This window comes from Enoplosus armatus, chromosome 9 (genome assembly GCF_043641665.1).
Source record: "Enoplosus armatus isolate fEnoArm2 chromosome 9, fEnoArm2.hap1, whole genome shotgun sequence".
NCBI lineage: Eukaryota > Metazoa > Chordata > Actinopteri > Centrarchiformes > Enoplosidae > Enoplosus > Enoplosus armatus.
Window position 1 is genome coordinate 13,176,230 of NC_092188.1, and position 14,661 is coordinate 13,190,890.

General features: G+C 41.6%; 2 protein-coding genes across 2 annotated transcripts; one reads left to right on the forward strand and one right to left on the reverse strand.

The window, feature by feature from the left end:
• Positions 1-879: 879 nt before the first annotated feature.
• On the forward strand, positions 880-8,000 carry pals2a (protein associated with LIN7 2, MAGUK p55 family member a). Its single transcript, XM_070911532.1, has 13 exons — positions 880-953; positions 1,463-1,582; positions 2,374-2,492; positions 3,949-4,101; positions 4,797-4,946; positions 5,203-5,430; positions 6,343-6,474; positions 6,678-6,780; positions 6,893-6,964; positions 7,060-7,221; positions 7,306-7,508; positions 7,590-7,718; positions 7,824-8,000. Exons 2-13 carry the CDS (start codon positions 1,552-1,554, stop codon positions 7,998-8,000), a joined length of 1,659 nt encoding a protein of 552 aa, XP_070767633.1. The 5' UTR covers positions 880-953; positions 1,463-1,551.
• A 1,130-nt stretch (positions 8,001-9,130) lies between these two features.
• On the reverse strand, positions 9,131-14,034 carry gsdmeb (gasdermin Eb). The gene is made up of 10 exons (XM_070912000.1): positions 13,933-14,034; positions 13,334-13,557; positions 13,057-13,249; positions 12,560-12,734; positions 11,815-11,935; positions 11,564-11,683; positions 11,101-11,228; positions 10,820-11,003; positions 10,590-10,663; positions 9,131-10,485 (listed from the first exon to the last, which is right to left on the reverse strand). The coding sequence occupies exons 2-10, from the start codon at positions 13,536-13,538 to the stop codon at positions 10,258-10,260; spliced, it is 1,428 nt and encodes a 475-aa protein (XP_070768101.1). The 5' UTR covers positions 13,539-13,557; positions 13,933-14,034; the 3' UTR covers positions 9,131-10,257.
• Positions 14,035-14,661: the final 627 nt, after the last annotated feature.

Consider the following 14,661-nt stretch of genomic DNA (forward strand, 5'->3'; position numbering starts at 1 on the left):
CCTGGCTGCTCCTCGTGTGGTTGATATGCGGTGTAACGTTAACTGTCTCAAACAACTGTGTGCTTTTTGCCCAAACTGAGCCCCTTTCTTCGGGGGACATGTGAATGAGCTCCAAGTGGGGGTCGGGGTGAGGAGGATAAACTAAATCTGTTAGACCTTCATTATAAGTTAGATGACTTCTATCGGCGTTAGGCAGAGGGAGCCTTTGTAAGATCCACGACGAGATGACTGCAGAAGAGAGGACAAAATAAAAAAAAACCCAGTTTGCCTGTTTTATGTTTTATTTTTTAACTCAATGTTATTCTTTAATTATAAGGAATATTGTTGGTAATTTAAATTATGAATTGTTCTTGATGTACTTCAACAACTTGGAAACTGTTGTCTTAAATAAATTTTGAGAACATTGACATATTAGACACAAATAGCTGAAAACCATGCATGTGTCTGCATATATGCTGGAATATGCTGTGTATAAAGCTACTTCATAGTAATTCAGTTAAATAAGCCACAAAATGTTGTACCATAAAATGTAAAAGTTCTTTTAGTAACAACATTGAGCTTTTTAAATCCACAGAACACTGTTTATACTCCAGTCTGTCTGAGCTGAGCTTTATCTGCATTGGTGGAAGGAACACATCTTTTTAAAAAGGCACTGGTCATGTGATTGACTTGACCAATCATGATGGCTGTATTACAATACTACTGAATTAACAGGAGAAGTCTGGGCAATGAAGTCAGGTTGTGGAAGAAAGGCGCTTACTTACCTGCATGAGCTGCTTTTATTAATACCTAGGAGGGTTTGTAGGCTGCCAACAATTTCACTAAATTACTGAGAATATTATCTTTTTTTTCTTTCCATTTTCTTTTTAGTCCAGAAGTGCCAGATGAGTTCTGTAGAAAACGTGGGGCTCCCTGTCGGAGTGCTGCACTAATGATTTGAACACAGTTCGTAGGTGAGTTGTGTCGTTCTTATTTCTTTTTGGCAGTGGATTTGACATTGTGTGTTGTGTTGTTTATACAGTTAACAGTTAAATGGGGCTGCCTATGCTCAAAAAGCCCATACATTTGTTTGTTCACCTATCCACTAAGGCATTGGCAGGGCTGTTTTTGACTCTGTCTGTTTGGAGATCATGTTTGTAGAGTCCCCAGGGGCCTCCATGTGTGTGGCTGGCACAAACTTAAGCCAGAAGGATGGTAGACTCATCCTTTGTCACTCAATGGCCCTCTTTGTCATTCCCTTCTTTCATAAGAGCCCTCTGTGCTAACATGCACAAAAAACACCAAGACAGGCAAATGTTTTCTGTGCTATTTTGTGTCTCATGCTTCTTACTGTATCTGCCTTTGTTCAACAACAACACATGTTAGTAAATGTCAGCTTGCTTCATGTCATGACATGGCTTGTACAGTGTGGTGATCTTAGCGGACAGTATACTGACTTGAGCGGGTTTCCTACCTTCTCCAGCCATCCAGTTGCTCTGGTTTCTGTAAGCGGGCAGTTGGGCGGCTTTTGACCGTGTTAAGAGAGTTTCACCGTCCTGAGGAATATTTAACATGACTGTGGCCAATGCAAAGTCTGGCACAGGTAAGCTATCAAAGACAGACGTCCTAACTAATCTTTCGCACAGGAACTGTTGCAATGTTGTGTACAGAAATTAATATTTGACATTTCATTACCATTTGAATGGTAATGCGCCCACTACCCAGAGATTGTTGTGTGGGTGTTTTTGATGCTGCCTCTGAGCCGTCTCATTTGTTTCCCTGTGAAATACAATAACCACACATAGCAAAAAAAACAATGTTTTATTTATTTATTTATTTTTTACATGTGATTTACTTGCAGAACAGCCAAATGTTTTGGCTTCCCTTGCTCTCTACTTCTATTTTCAAACTGTCTGGAAAAATAGGCAGATGCAAGCAATAATAAAGATATTATTAATTTTATTGTGTCAAGATGACTAATTAATCAAACAACTGGCTGTATGTGTCAGGATTTTTGGCTCCAGTTTTTTGCTGTGTGCTCTCAGCCTTACAAGGCAGATCTGTTAGTAGAACAATTCCTTTGTCACTCTGTGTGCTTGTTTCTGCTGCAATGGAAATAAGGGATGTTCTCTGTGAATTGGCCCATTGATTGACTGTCCACTTATTGTTCTTGCTTTGTAAGCTCTTATTATAGTCGCATTTTGTTGTTGTTTTTTTTCACCAGTGTTTTCATTGGCTCAGAATTTTAATTATTTTCATTACTGGCAATGCACTTTGTTTGTCATAACATTTCTGCCTGCATTCACAAAGCAGTAATTTGCAAGCTCATAAGAAGTAAAGAGAGTGGTTGGCATTCTGTTCGCCCAGTTTTTGACCTGTATTTTTCCCCCTCAGCCATGCAGCAGGTACTGGACAACCTGAAAGACCTGCCATCAGGCACAGGAGCCAAAGATATTGACCTCATCTTCCTCAGAGGCATCATGGAGAGCCCCATCGTCCGCTCCCTTGCCAAGGTAACACACACTCACTTAAACTACTCCAGAGCTACGTTGTTCTCCCAGACACACAGTTGTAATCTCATTAGCTGCTCATCAAGCTCTAGTCAAGAAGAGGCGCAAATGTCACTATGAGCCAGAGGAAATGAAGGTGTAGTAAGTGTCACATGTCACCACACGTCCAATATGACTTAACTCTTCCTGGCAGTGTACCCTATGAGGCTCAACAACATGTTTCAACTAAGTAGGCAATGGGCAAATGCTTATTTTTTGTGGGCTGGACTGAGAAATACTTCAGGCCGAGATCTCTCTCTCTCTAAGACACATGATTTTTGAACACGCTTGTGTAACCACAAACAAACAGCATCTTGTAATGTGCTACCGTGGGACGTTAACTAATCTTGCAGTGTGCCCTCTGTTCTGGTGTCGAGGTTTAAATTACAGGCAGGAAATGTCTCCTGGCCAGTGTGAGGCATAACTGTGCTTATCATTAGAAGAGAGAAACAAGTGTGCCCTGGGAGCTCACCTGGTAGAGCACGTAGCATTTACTAAGGCTGAGTCCTTACTGCAGCGGCCCGGGCCCTTTTCTGCATGTCATCCCCTTTCTCTCTCCCGCCTTTCCTGTCTCTTTTCAGCTGTCACTATCAAATAAAGGCAAAAATTTGTAAAAAAAAGAAAAAGAAGAAGGAACAAGCAGATTTGCTTTGTGCAGGGTGGTACAGCACACCTCCTGTAGTTTTTACCCAGGAATGTAAAACATTCTCCAGAACGTAAGGTAGTATTTCTTCCTCCAAAAAACGTTCCTTTTAACACCAGTTAAATCAATGTTTCACATAGCTAAAAGAGGTTGACAGCATGATGAGCAAATGGCTTACATAACAGTAAAAAAAAATCAGATTGCAGATTGAGGTCATTAGGTTCATCTACTAAATCTATGAATAGAATGATTTCCATAGAAAACCTGTCACAAAGGCAAGCTCTTGTCCTCATTTCTAACAAACAGGGCACTGCTTTCCTTGGGTATTAATAGATATTTTTCCCCTGTTAGATGGGCCTGTATGTAGTTTCTGGTGTAATGTCAAATCAAATAGAACCCCTTGAATGTGGTAATATAAACTGTATATTGAGCTGTTAATTTCCTTTTGTCACAGGAATAGTTTGATTCAAGAGCCATTACTATGTAGCATAAAAGTCACAAGAACATGGCATTTTCAATGTGTCTTGCTTCTGTTATTGGATGTACAGTATGTGGACACAACAATAGCAACATCAGTTGAGGATAAACCATATGATCTGGGGTTCAGAAATCATGATTTGTAACTCTAACCAAATCTTTCCCATCCCTAACACAAATGAAGAGGTTGATTGGCTTCAAGCTCTCCACAAACAGGTTGATAAAGTGGTCATTTGTTTGGTGTGTGTGTGTGTGTGTGTGTGTGTGTGTGTGTGTGTGTGTGTGTGTGTGTGTGTGTAGGCCCATGAGCGTTTAGAGGAAGTCAAGTTACAAGCTGTGCGGGATGATAATGTTCAGCTGGTCACAGAGATCCTGGATTCCCTGAACAACCTGCCAGAAAAAGATGCTGCCACTGCTGAGCTTGTCAAACTGCTTCAGGAGCCTCACTTTAAGGTATCTTGGACATCATTCATCTTGTATACAGTTGTTGCTGGGTTTAATGGGGGTGAACAGACCAGAGATTTGTAGAGTGAATGGTCTAGTTTGTGTGCTAATCATGTGGGAGTGGATGTCGGAGCTTTTTACACCAACCATTGCCTGACATTCTCTGAAGTGCCAGCAGCTCAGGAAGTCAGGCAGCTCTGCTTCTTTGTCGCCCTTTTTATTCTCGACCACTTATAAGCTGTGACATGGGAGAGTGGGGGTGTATTCCCTTGGGCCAATAGCAGGCTGAGTTATGTGGGTAAAGTCAGGGGGAGAAAACTGTGTCACCTACTGTTTCAGTAAATCTTCACATTTGCTGATGCAGTTTGTAGTCTCTGACCAGTGCTAACGCTATGTTGTGGCTGCTAGGGTAAGAAGACTGACTTATCTTCTCTATATATCAGTTAGTCATCTGTCATCGGTCATAACAGTCTCTTTTTTATAAAGGAATGTGTATGGTAAAGTGATTTATGTCTTTCATGGTAATATATCCAATGCGTGTTGCAGTGTCAGTCACATTTATTATTTTGGTGGATGATAGCGGTGATTGTTGATTTTCTTGCTCAGAAAAAGGTTTCGGAAATGTACTTTTAAAGTACAGAGATTGTGAACCAGACTTAGTTTTACTTCTGTCTCACTCTCCTTCCTCTTTTTTTATGCCTCAGTCTTTGATAGAGGCTCATGACAAAGTGGCTGCAAAGTGCTATGAAATGCCCCACGCTGCGGTGAACAGCGATGCCTTGTTGACGAGTTCACTCATGCCAGCTGATGCTGTCAGGATGATTGGCATCCAGAAGAAAGCTGGGGAACCACTGGTAAGTTAGCCAGGCATTTATATCCACCACAGCTCTGCAGAGGAAACATGTAATGCTACTGTTGGGCTGTGAAGTGTTTTACTCATGTCCTCTTTCACTGGCCATCTGTTATTACAGCGTGACTCAGTTTTATATAGTAACTCAACATGAGTTGCTTCTTTCACAGCAACCAGACAGACCGACCCATGAAACAGACCTCCTGTGTGATTTATGAAGTGCGGATGTACGATACTAAATGACTCTTACTCTCTTTCAGGGGGTGACGTTCCGCGTGGAGCGGGGAGAGATGGTGATAGCACGGATCTTGCACGGCAGCTCGATTGACAGGCAGGGCATGCTGCACACAGGGGACATAATCCGCGAGGTGAACGGTCGTGAGGTCGGAAGCAAACCCCATGAACTCCAGGAGCTGCTGAGGGACTGCAGTGGGAGCATCACACTCAAGGTCTTGCCCAGCTACAGAGACACACCGGCACCTCCACAGGTGAGGACAAAGGAGGCTGCATTTTATGTGTTCCTGTCATGCTTTTCACCTGCGGGAAACTAATAATCTTGTTACACAGGAAAATCTGTAATATTGAGTACTAGGTGTTTTTGCTCAGTGTACAGGATATGTTGATGTGTTAGTCAAGGGGTGTACAAGGCTGTTAGGAGTCGTACTGTACCTGTCAGGGACTGGGTGAGAGCTGCCTGACCTGGGTGATCTCAGAATACCAGGCTTCTGAAAATTGAGCCCAGAGAGGGTCTATTAATAACACTTCACACACTATCTGGGGCATACACCATTCTATGCAGTGGACACCCCCTCTCCTTCTTACAGTAACAGGCACACACAGCAGCTGACACTGAGGAGCAGTATGTGGGGTTATGTCAAACACTGACCTTTGTGCAGGGGAGGATCGAATGATCCAATTCTACTGTTTGTTTGTGTGCTTTCAGGTAGGGTTAGAGTTCTTGTGAATTACGCCCAGGTAGTAAAAATTCACTGATAGACATGCAATGAATCTGTCAACAACTGTATTTTGATCATGTCATTGTTTGGTTAAAAACCTTCCTGACTGCTCACACTGGTCTCTCGTCAAAGTTGCAGAAAGTACAAATACAGAGCAGACAATAAAATCTGATACTGAAAGAGTTGTTTAATAATCATCAAACGTGACACAGAAAAAAAGCACAGTGTAAACACAGATAACGGCAGCAGTTGGGAAAGGGAACATGAGAGCTTGAAATATAACTGCCTAATTGAATATGACGAGTGTAAAGGGAAGTGGACATCATTTAGGAACCAATATACGGGACAATATATTTTAATAGGGATTTAAGGTATTGCTCAATCTTGTGTATGCTGTTTGTATAAATTAGTTGTCTGATATCTTGTTGACAACCTAAATTGTAGGTTTATCTGAAGCCACACTTCAACTATAATCCGGCCACAGACAACTTGATCCCCTGTAAAGAGGCAGGCTTGGCCTTTTCCAAGGGAGACATCCTTCATGTAGTCAACAAGGAGGACCCCAACTGGTGGCAGGTGAGTAGGCACATTTTGCTCAGCAGTGATGAAGGACAGTGCTGCTTTGACCAGAGCTGCACAGCTAATTAGAAGTGGGGTGTAAAAATTGACTGTTGAAAGCTGCAAGAGGCAGCTAAAGATGAGGAGGAAGATGTTTGTGATGGTATTCCTTTTCTATGTGAAATATTTAAACCAATCATCTCTCAACTACTTCCACGTAGGCACGCAAAGTTGTTGGTGGAGCCACTGGTCTCATCCCCAGTCAGTTCTTGGAGGAGAAGAGGAAAGCTTTTGTGAGAAAAGAATGGGACACTTCTGATACAGGTCACTACACTCAGACCATGCCCTCAGCTGCTCTTGTTTTGTTGTCATGACAGTCAGAAAACCCTTGCCTTTAGCACCACCATGTGGTGATACTTTGTATTATTTGTCTCAGGGATGCTCTGCGGAACTCGCACTTCCAAGAAAAAGAAGAAAAAAATGATGTACCTCACTTCAAAGAATGCAGGTGTGTTTTACCACTAGTTCTAATCTTTCTTGGAAAGTTGCAGGTCCATAGATGACAATATGGTACTCATCCAGCCTGTGTATTGCCCTGAACAGAATTTGACCGTTATGAGCTGCAGATCTATGAGGAAGTAGCCAAGATGCCGCCGTTTCAGAGGAAAACGCTGATTCTGATTGGGGCCCAGGGAGTTGGGAGGCGGAGCCTGAAGAACAGACTTATTGTCATGAACCCTCTACGATATGGAACCACTGTACCCTGTGAGTATGAGACAGACAGCTGAGGTAACTAGTAGATTTCCTGCCAGGGTACATGTAACACCGCTCCTTACCTTTTACCTCTAGTCACGTCACGCCGTCCGAGGGAAGAGGAGAGAGATGGCCAGAACTACTGCTTTGTGACGCGGGAAGAGATGGAGAAGGACATCAAGGAGAGCCGTTACCTGGAGCACGGCGAGTACGATGGCAACCTCTATGGCACCAAGATCGACTCTATCCATGAAGTGGTGGATGCAGGCCGTACCTGCATCTTGGATGTGAACCCCCAGGTTAGGCAAAGGCACATAGATTGTGTGTATAGATGTTTTTTTCCCTAAAGCTCTGGTTGTGACACTATATTTTCTGCCCAGGCCCTGAAAGTGTTGAAGACTGCTGAGTTTATGCCATTTGTGGTGTTTATTGCTGCTCCCGAACTGGACACACTAAGAGCTATGCACAAAGCTGTGATAGATGCTGGACTTACTACCAAACTACTCACGGTAAGTTTTCAGAGGATTTATAAATACTTGATGGACATTTCAGTGGTTTTTACTCATGCTGTTGCTTCCATCGTCCAAACGGGCTGAATCTCTTTTCTGCAACAGGAGAACGATTTGAAGAAGACTGTGGACGAGAGTGCCAGAATCCGCCGGGCATACAGCCACTACTTTGACCTGACTATTGTCAATGACAATCTGGACAAGGCCTTTGACAAGCTGCAGGAGGTGGTGGAGCGATTATTCATAGAGCCGCAGTGGGTTCCAGTGAGCTGGGTCTACTGATGTTTCACTCCCTGCTGGGCAGACGTGGCTGTCCAAGCTGCAAGGCCTGGGATGAAAGGGGAAACCTGAGGGGACGGAGGATTCAACACTGTACTTCACACACGGACAAAGTGTTGGACATCAGCTCTGTGTGAATTTGGTTTTCGCACAAAGCTGCATCATAAAGCTGAGTCACCTTGATATGAATTGCCAGATTCCTTTCTAGCACACTATGCAACTCACAACACACAGGAAGTGTACTTATTTATTGGCAAAATATTTTTTAAAGAATTCTTTCTATTCATGTGGATTGGAAGAAAATACTGGCCCCTTGTGTCAGGATGTTTTAAAAGCAAATGCAATTTTTTTTTTGTCATGTCCCGTTTTAATTTTACATCTGTATGTAAGATAGGTTATTTATTGTGAAGAAATGAGGAGGGCTTGCTCATTGAAAAGAAAGATACCTCAGTGTCACAGTTTACAGTGCATATGCCTCCAATAATTCATCTCATTTTGTCACCACTGTAAAAACTTTCAAACTCATTCATGTAGAGTTGCTTCATATTTCTGAGATCTTTTTCCTCCTCAGGGCTTCAGTTATGCCCTGGCGTCTTTGCAGTTAAACCTCATAAATGGGAAATGTCATGCCAGTCACTGTTCGATGTTGTACAGAAAGAAAAGTAATACTGTAGTGTTCACCCATTATTTCTCTTTCAGTCAAGCACAACAGATTACATTAATTGTGTTGATTGTTTGTCAGACATTTCGATCATGTACATGTTTCTGACTGTTAGACCCGTCGATATGGTGCTTTGTGTGTGTTTGTTTGGAAGAAAATCTTTCCACAGGACTCTTGAACAGGGTACTGCATCTCAGCGAACCATCCCTTTTGATGTGATATTACTAAAACTTAACTGTTTTAAATAAAGTTCATATTGACTTAAAAAAAAGGTATATTTTACAAGATTTCAGAAAAGTTGTATTTTCAGATGTCAAATAAATAACTGGTGTTTTCTAATGATCCGCTGTAGTTTTGCTTTGTTGTGTTGACTGTTTGCAAACTTGCAGAGAAAAAAATAATAACAATCAATGATGTTTTTTTCCTTCTTTTGCATAAAGATAAACATACAAAAATGACACACCAAGCCAAACCATTTCCAATAGTGTTTACAGGCTCACAATATGAAACTTGAAATAGTAATCCACATTCAGTGTGCATTAAGACGGGTGTGCAATCAAACGACGTTTAAAGTTTAAATATACATACACCAATGTGCTCAAGTGGTTCACAATGAGGTTTGTAGTTTACATTAAAAACAGCTCCGAAGATTCATCTCTTTGGAGGACAATGCCATGGTTTTGCGTGGAAACAAAAACAAATATTTAACAGAGGAAAATGAGGAAGTAAATTATAACAGACAATTTGAAGCCACAAAGAATGTGGTACAAGATATCCCACAGACATGACACTACATCAAATAATTCATTAATGTATATTTTAAAACATGAGGTTTTCATGACACTGACAAATGAGAATTCTGTACAAATCTTACTGTAGATAAAATGTAATTACAGGAGCACATAATAAAAAAGTGATGCATCTTTCAGATACTAGGCACATTCATCTGTCGTGGCATTACCCAAAATCAGACGGTAATTTTCATTCAGTCTAAAATCCTGAATAGTGTATATTGAAGCTGATGCCACCAGCAGATACAAAGTTGAATATTTTAATCAAAAGTTATGCATCAAAGACATGAATCAGAATTCGGTTGTGACCATATCATAGTATATTTCAGGTCGGCAGCTAATTATTTTTCATCATGGCCACTGAAAATTCTAGGTTTTGATTGACTTGATGGTGTGGATTAACTTTTAGTAATGCACAACTTGTTGGGTATTATCCCGTACTTGAATAATCTCAAAATTATAATCAATTAATTGTTTTTTGACATAACCTCAAAATTTCCCTGAGCCTAAGGTGAGGTCTTCAAAATGCTTGTTCTGTCCAACAGTCTAAAATCCCTGACCTAAATTAATTGTCAATTCTTTTTTGAATTTGTCGTCGATCGACTTTTGTCTGTTGATTGACTAAAGCATTAATTGACTACTTGTTTCAACACTAGTACATTTATATAATTAACCTACAGTAAAATGCAATAGTGTTTTCGAAGACCAAAAAGAGTAAAACATACTGATAAATAACACGATGTGATCCCCTTTACCTCATTCCAGTGAAGTAGTTAGAGTTTCCAGTGGATATAATGGCGTCGTCAGTTCAATCACCGTGGGCCAATGAGGCAAGACCTCTAACAGCGATACACAGGACCAGAGGAAGGTTTCCTGGCTGGTGGTTTATTTCTGTCTCCACCGTGTCCACGTCTCTCTTCAGGGACACGTTAGAGGACGCAAACAGATGTTCAGTCTTTTCATAGACATCGTCTGTCAGTGCAGCGAGGCCTGCGCTGCTTAGAGGCATCTCTCCCTTCCCCGATACACACTGCACCTAGAACAAGTGTGACAGGAAGATAAAATGGCAGCTAAATCAATGTGATGCATAATTTGAAAAAAAAAGTTTAATTCATCTTTGTAAAAACTGACTTCACTAACCAGTAGCTCCAGAGCCTGTAACACTGTGAGGCTGCAGCACATTCCCAAGACAGCAAGACAATCATTTGTCATCTCTGAAAGACAAAGACCCAGATATGGGATAAAAACAGACCTTAAGGAAATCAGGTTTTCAGGACATTCTGCATGCAGTGGGAACTCTTCACAGATTGAGGACTTCACTTAAGTAATGGGCTAAGTAATAAAGGCTGCACAGAGCACAGCTTTCTCACCATCCATGGCGCTGGTAATGAGGTGAAGGGCTGTCAGAACTGATGTGGACTGGCCTGCCTGAGCTGACTCCACCTGACCAGACTGCTCCAAAAGGTCCAGAATTGCTTGGAAGTTCTGCTTTTGAGAGTCTGTCGTTGAAACATCACCCAGGGCAGGTCTCTTATCCAGGCACATCTGGTCCAGCTGAGACAGAGGAAGACACCCATATTTAAAAGCCGATCTAACAGAAGTTCCCAGTGCTAACTTGACATTATAATAGTGACCTCTCTGTCCTGCTTACCACACACTGAAGTGAACTGATGGCCCCTCGGTCCTCCATAACTTTAGTGATTTGCTGGAGCAGAGAGGACCTTGTGGTGACAGGAAGAGCTGAAAGCAGCTGGAAATTATCCCTCAGTTGCGCCAGCTCTGCCAATGGAAAAATAAAACACTAAATGGACACACTTTATACAGCAGGTCACTAAAAACAGAGACTGAACCAGGCAAAAAAAATTAACAGCACAATGTAGACAAACCACATGAATTCTTGGTTTAAAGAGACTTTATAATGTAGGTCAAAGCACAAAGACAGTTATCACACTGTTCTGATAAGACAACACTGGACTTCCAATCTCTAGAGGCCCTTTGTGACTTGAAAACAACATGCTTTTCTGAACACGTCATCAGCTACAACACTAATAATAATAATAATAATAATCTGCATTCAGACGTTTTACGGCTGCAGAGAGAAAACAGTAATTTACCTTCTCTAAGGCGGCTATTTTCAGAGGCGTACGCAGAAGCTCCCGAGACACGGGACAGTCCAGTCTGAGCAGGGCCATCTACTTCAAAACCTCCAGTTGTGTCTGACATCAGACACAGATCTGTGGAAAATACAACACTTTGCATTTCAAATACCCACATATGAAATGTAACAGCAGTTTAACCAACAGTTCTTGTCAAATCTGCACAAGACTAGCCAGTTAATGTGTGGATTTAGTGAATGATTTCTCACCATAGCGTCCATCATGTTTGATCTCTAGCTCTAAAAGAGCATAGGCAATGGTAGTATGGACGGGAATCTCCATGGTAACGTTACTGTCTTTACTCAAGCTCCCATTATCCTTCAATGAAACCTGCAGCAGACATGTGAGACCAAACACACACATTCAAACAAAACTCTGTGTGTTAAAGGAAATATCCACTAAAACAATGTATTACTGCTGAATAATAGTTGTTGGAGATGCGTGGTACATTTGTAGACCGACTTGCTGGTGTATCTGAGTCGATTTGATATCTCCCACGTGGCTACAAAGGAATTTAAAATAAGAAACCTTTTCATCTATCTCAGACATGAACAGTTAACGCCCAGTTTCGATTTCAGTCTCTCTGAATCAAAAAGGTTTCTCCCTAGGCTGAACAACAATTGAGCACAACTCAAGAGAGGAACCAAATTATTAAAGAGGAAGAGGAATCTAATTTTCCACCAACAGTTGGCAAGAATGTGCAGTATAAAATGGCACAAATGTCACTTCTTAACTAGAAAGAATATTGCTGTGTTTGCTCACAGCTTTGCATGCAGAACTGAAACTCATTCTGGGAAAAGTAGGATACCACTAACTGAGGAGGAAATACCAAAACGTAGTGAGGGAGAGTAGGCATAACAAAATTATTTCATCACTAGTAACTCCAGGACTATCAGATGTTGATTATATAACAGTGAAAGAGTGATTTTCTGTTGTGATGTGCCAATACTGCACCTTTGGGCTCTTAGGCCCGCAGAGGCTCAGTCCTCCTCCACACTGTGCTCCCTGCTGCACCTCCTCTATGACCGAACAGGGCTGAGTGGTCACAATACGCTCCTTCACAATCCCAAACACCTGTCTGTGCTTCTCCTTCGTCTGCTGGACCAGACCATGGGACATGTCCAGGAACCTGAGACAATTCAATTCACAAAAACGCCGGTGTTATGTTTCACAGGGAACATTCTTGGAAATATGAAATTTACACAGACAACGGGAAGTGAATTTTAAAATTAGTAGGCACAAATAAACACAAAAAAACAAAACAAGAAATCTTCTTGCGAGCGTTAATATTCAACCGAGCCTCGTGCTGTGGGTGCAACTTTAGGGTTGGACAAAGATCACTCCTGCTGTTAGCAGATCTTTAACGAACTGATTGTCAGGTGATAAATACAGAATTTTTCTTTCATTTTAACTGCATGAAACTGGACAGTGGAAACAGACGAGGAACCAACCTGTTTTTGGAGTCTCGCAGCAGCTTCTGCACATCCACTTCCTCTTTCTTCAAACTACCAAAGGATGATTGGAGTTTGGAAGAGTCTTTACCCTCCAGGCTCACGTTGGAGTGGACAAAATTTGCATCCAGGTTTCCCTGAATGTTGTCACCATATGTCCCATTGTATTTGATGAAGTCTGTCTCTATGACACCTGCGGACAGTGGAACATTTAGGTTTTTCTGTGATCTTAAAAGAATAAATCAACACAACTCATTAATATACTGAAGATGTTTACCTGGCTTTATGGGTGCGTCTCCTGTTAATATATCACTGAGGTTAAAATCAGTGGGAAGATACTTGGGCCTCTGCCACAACCAGAAACGCTTGCGCTTCACCACCACTGTCAGAAGACCAATAGTGTCATTCAGGCTGGACACTGGGATCAGCAAACCTCCCTGATCCACCTCCTCCACAAAGTTCCTGGCAGCTGTGGCAAACATCTCCCAGCTGGATAAAAACCTGTGAGGGTGATAATGAAGCAAGCTTAGAGAGAGGACTTGTTTGCTCATCAGTCTAGAGAAGAAAGTGCCACCCGTGTGAGCTCCTCCGTCAGGCCAAAAACTGACTGAAAACTGGTGCGGCTGCTGATTCAACTGTCCATCCATCATCCCTCCCTTTCTTTAAAAAAGTCCTCATAACACTACAGCGGTTCACTCTGACACTTACTGTACTTTTACAGCATATAGCCACTAGCAAACATATCATCGCATTGTAAAGTAGCTACATGCTAGTAGCGCCAGCAAAACACAATTAGCCTTCAGTCGAAAGTTCGTCTACTCGAAGAGCAAATATACCATCCCAAGTGAAACAAATGCTACATGTGTTACGGCTTACCCGAAGTCCTTGTTTTAGTAATAAACCAAACGAGGAACTTTGTGGCCAGACTTTCAGAGCAGACAACGTTTCCCCTCATCAGTCTCAGCTGTACAGTGGAGATCTCTCTGTTTTGGACAAAAGGCGCTCAGACGCTCCGCCTCCTCTCCACTGGAAGCTGTGGGTGTGTTACTGAACACCACAATAAAAAAATATATAATAACAACAACAACAATGATAATAATAATAGTAATAATAATAATAATATTAATAATACTTTTCTCTGTATTTTTAGACAGGCATGATTTGCAGACAGAGCTGTATTAAATGTCTTTCTTTGTTCTGGACTCCTTTGACTGTTCATGCTAAAGTGAAAATCATCAGTGAATGGCTGGTCTTAACCACATTAATGTTATTAATTAATGCTCGTTATTTACACTATAACAGCCTCCCCTGGGTTATGTGTTTTTTTTTAAAGAAAACTGTGACCTCATGTTGGACAGCAGGTCAACTGTTTTGTTTAAATGGACTTTTGCAGACAATCTGTGCACCATTGATGGCTGTTTGTTGCCACCCAGTGGCTGGTTCGGGTGCACCAGCTTCACTTTACACATTGCATTGTGTACACATATTATTGATTTAGTAGTTACTATTTAACTCTGTGCAGATTCTTTTGATTTTAATGACCCTTTTCCTATCATTTGGGACAAACCTTACATTTTCCTACCACATAACTGGAAAAGGCTCTGG

What these genes read in the sequence shown, in the direction of transcription:
- pals2a (XM_070911532.1), top strand. Translation starts at nt 1,552, where the DNA reads ATGACTGTGGCCAATGCAAAGTCTGGCACAG. An exon ending in TCGTCCGCTCCCTTGCCAAG is followed by an intron (nt 2,493 to 3,948) that starts GTAACACACACT and finishes GTGTGTGTGTAG; the next exon opens with GCCCATGAGCGTTTAGAGGA. An exon ending in TTCAGGAGCCTCACTTTAAG is followed by an intron (nt 4,102 to 4,796) that starts GTATCTTGGACA and finishes TTTATGCCTCAG; the next exon opens with TCTTTGATAGAGGCTCATGA.
- gsdmeb (XM_070912000.1), bottom strand. Translation starts at nt 13,538, where the DNA reads ATGTTTGCCACAGCTGCCAGGAACTTTGTGGAGGAGGTGGATCAGGGA. An exon ending in AGACGCACCCATAAAGCCAG is followed by an intron (nt 13,250 to 13,333) that starts GTAAACATCTTC and finishes CACTGTCCGCAG; the next exon opens with GTGTCATAGAGACAGACTTC. An exon ending in CTGCGAGACTCCAAAAACAG is followed by an intron (nt 12,735 to 13,056) that starts GTTGGTTCCTCG and finishes GAATTGTCTCAG; the next exon opens with GTTCCTGGACATGTCCCATG.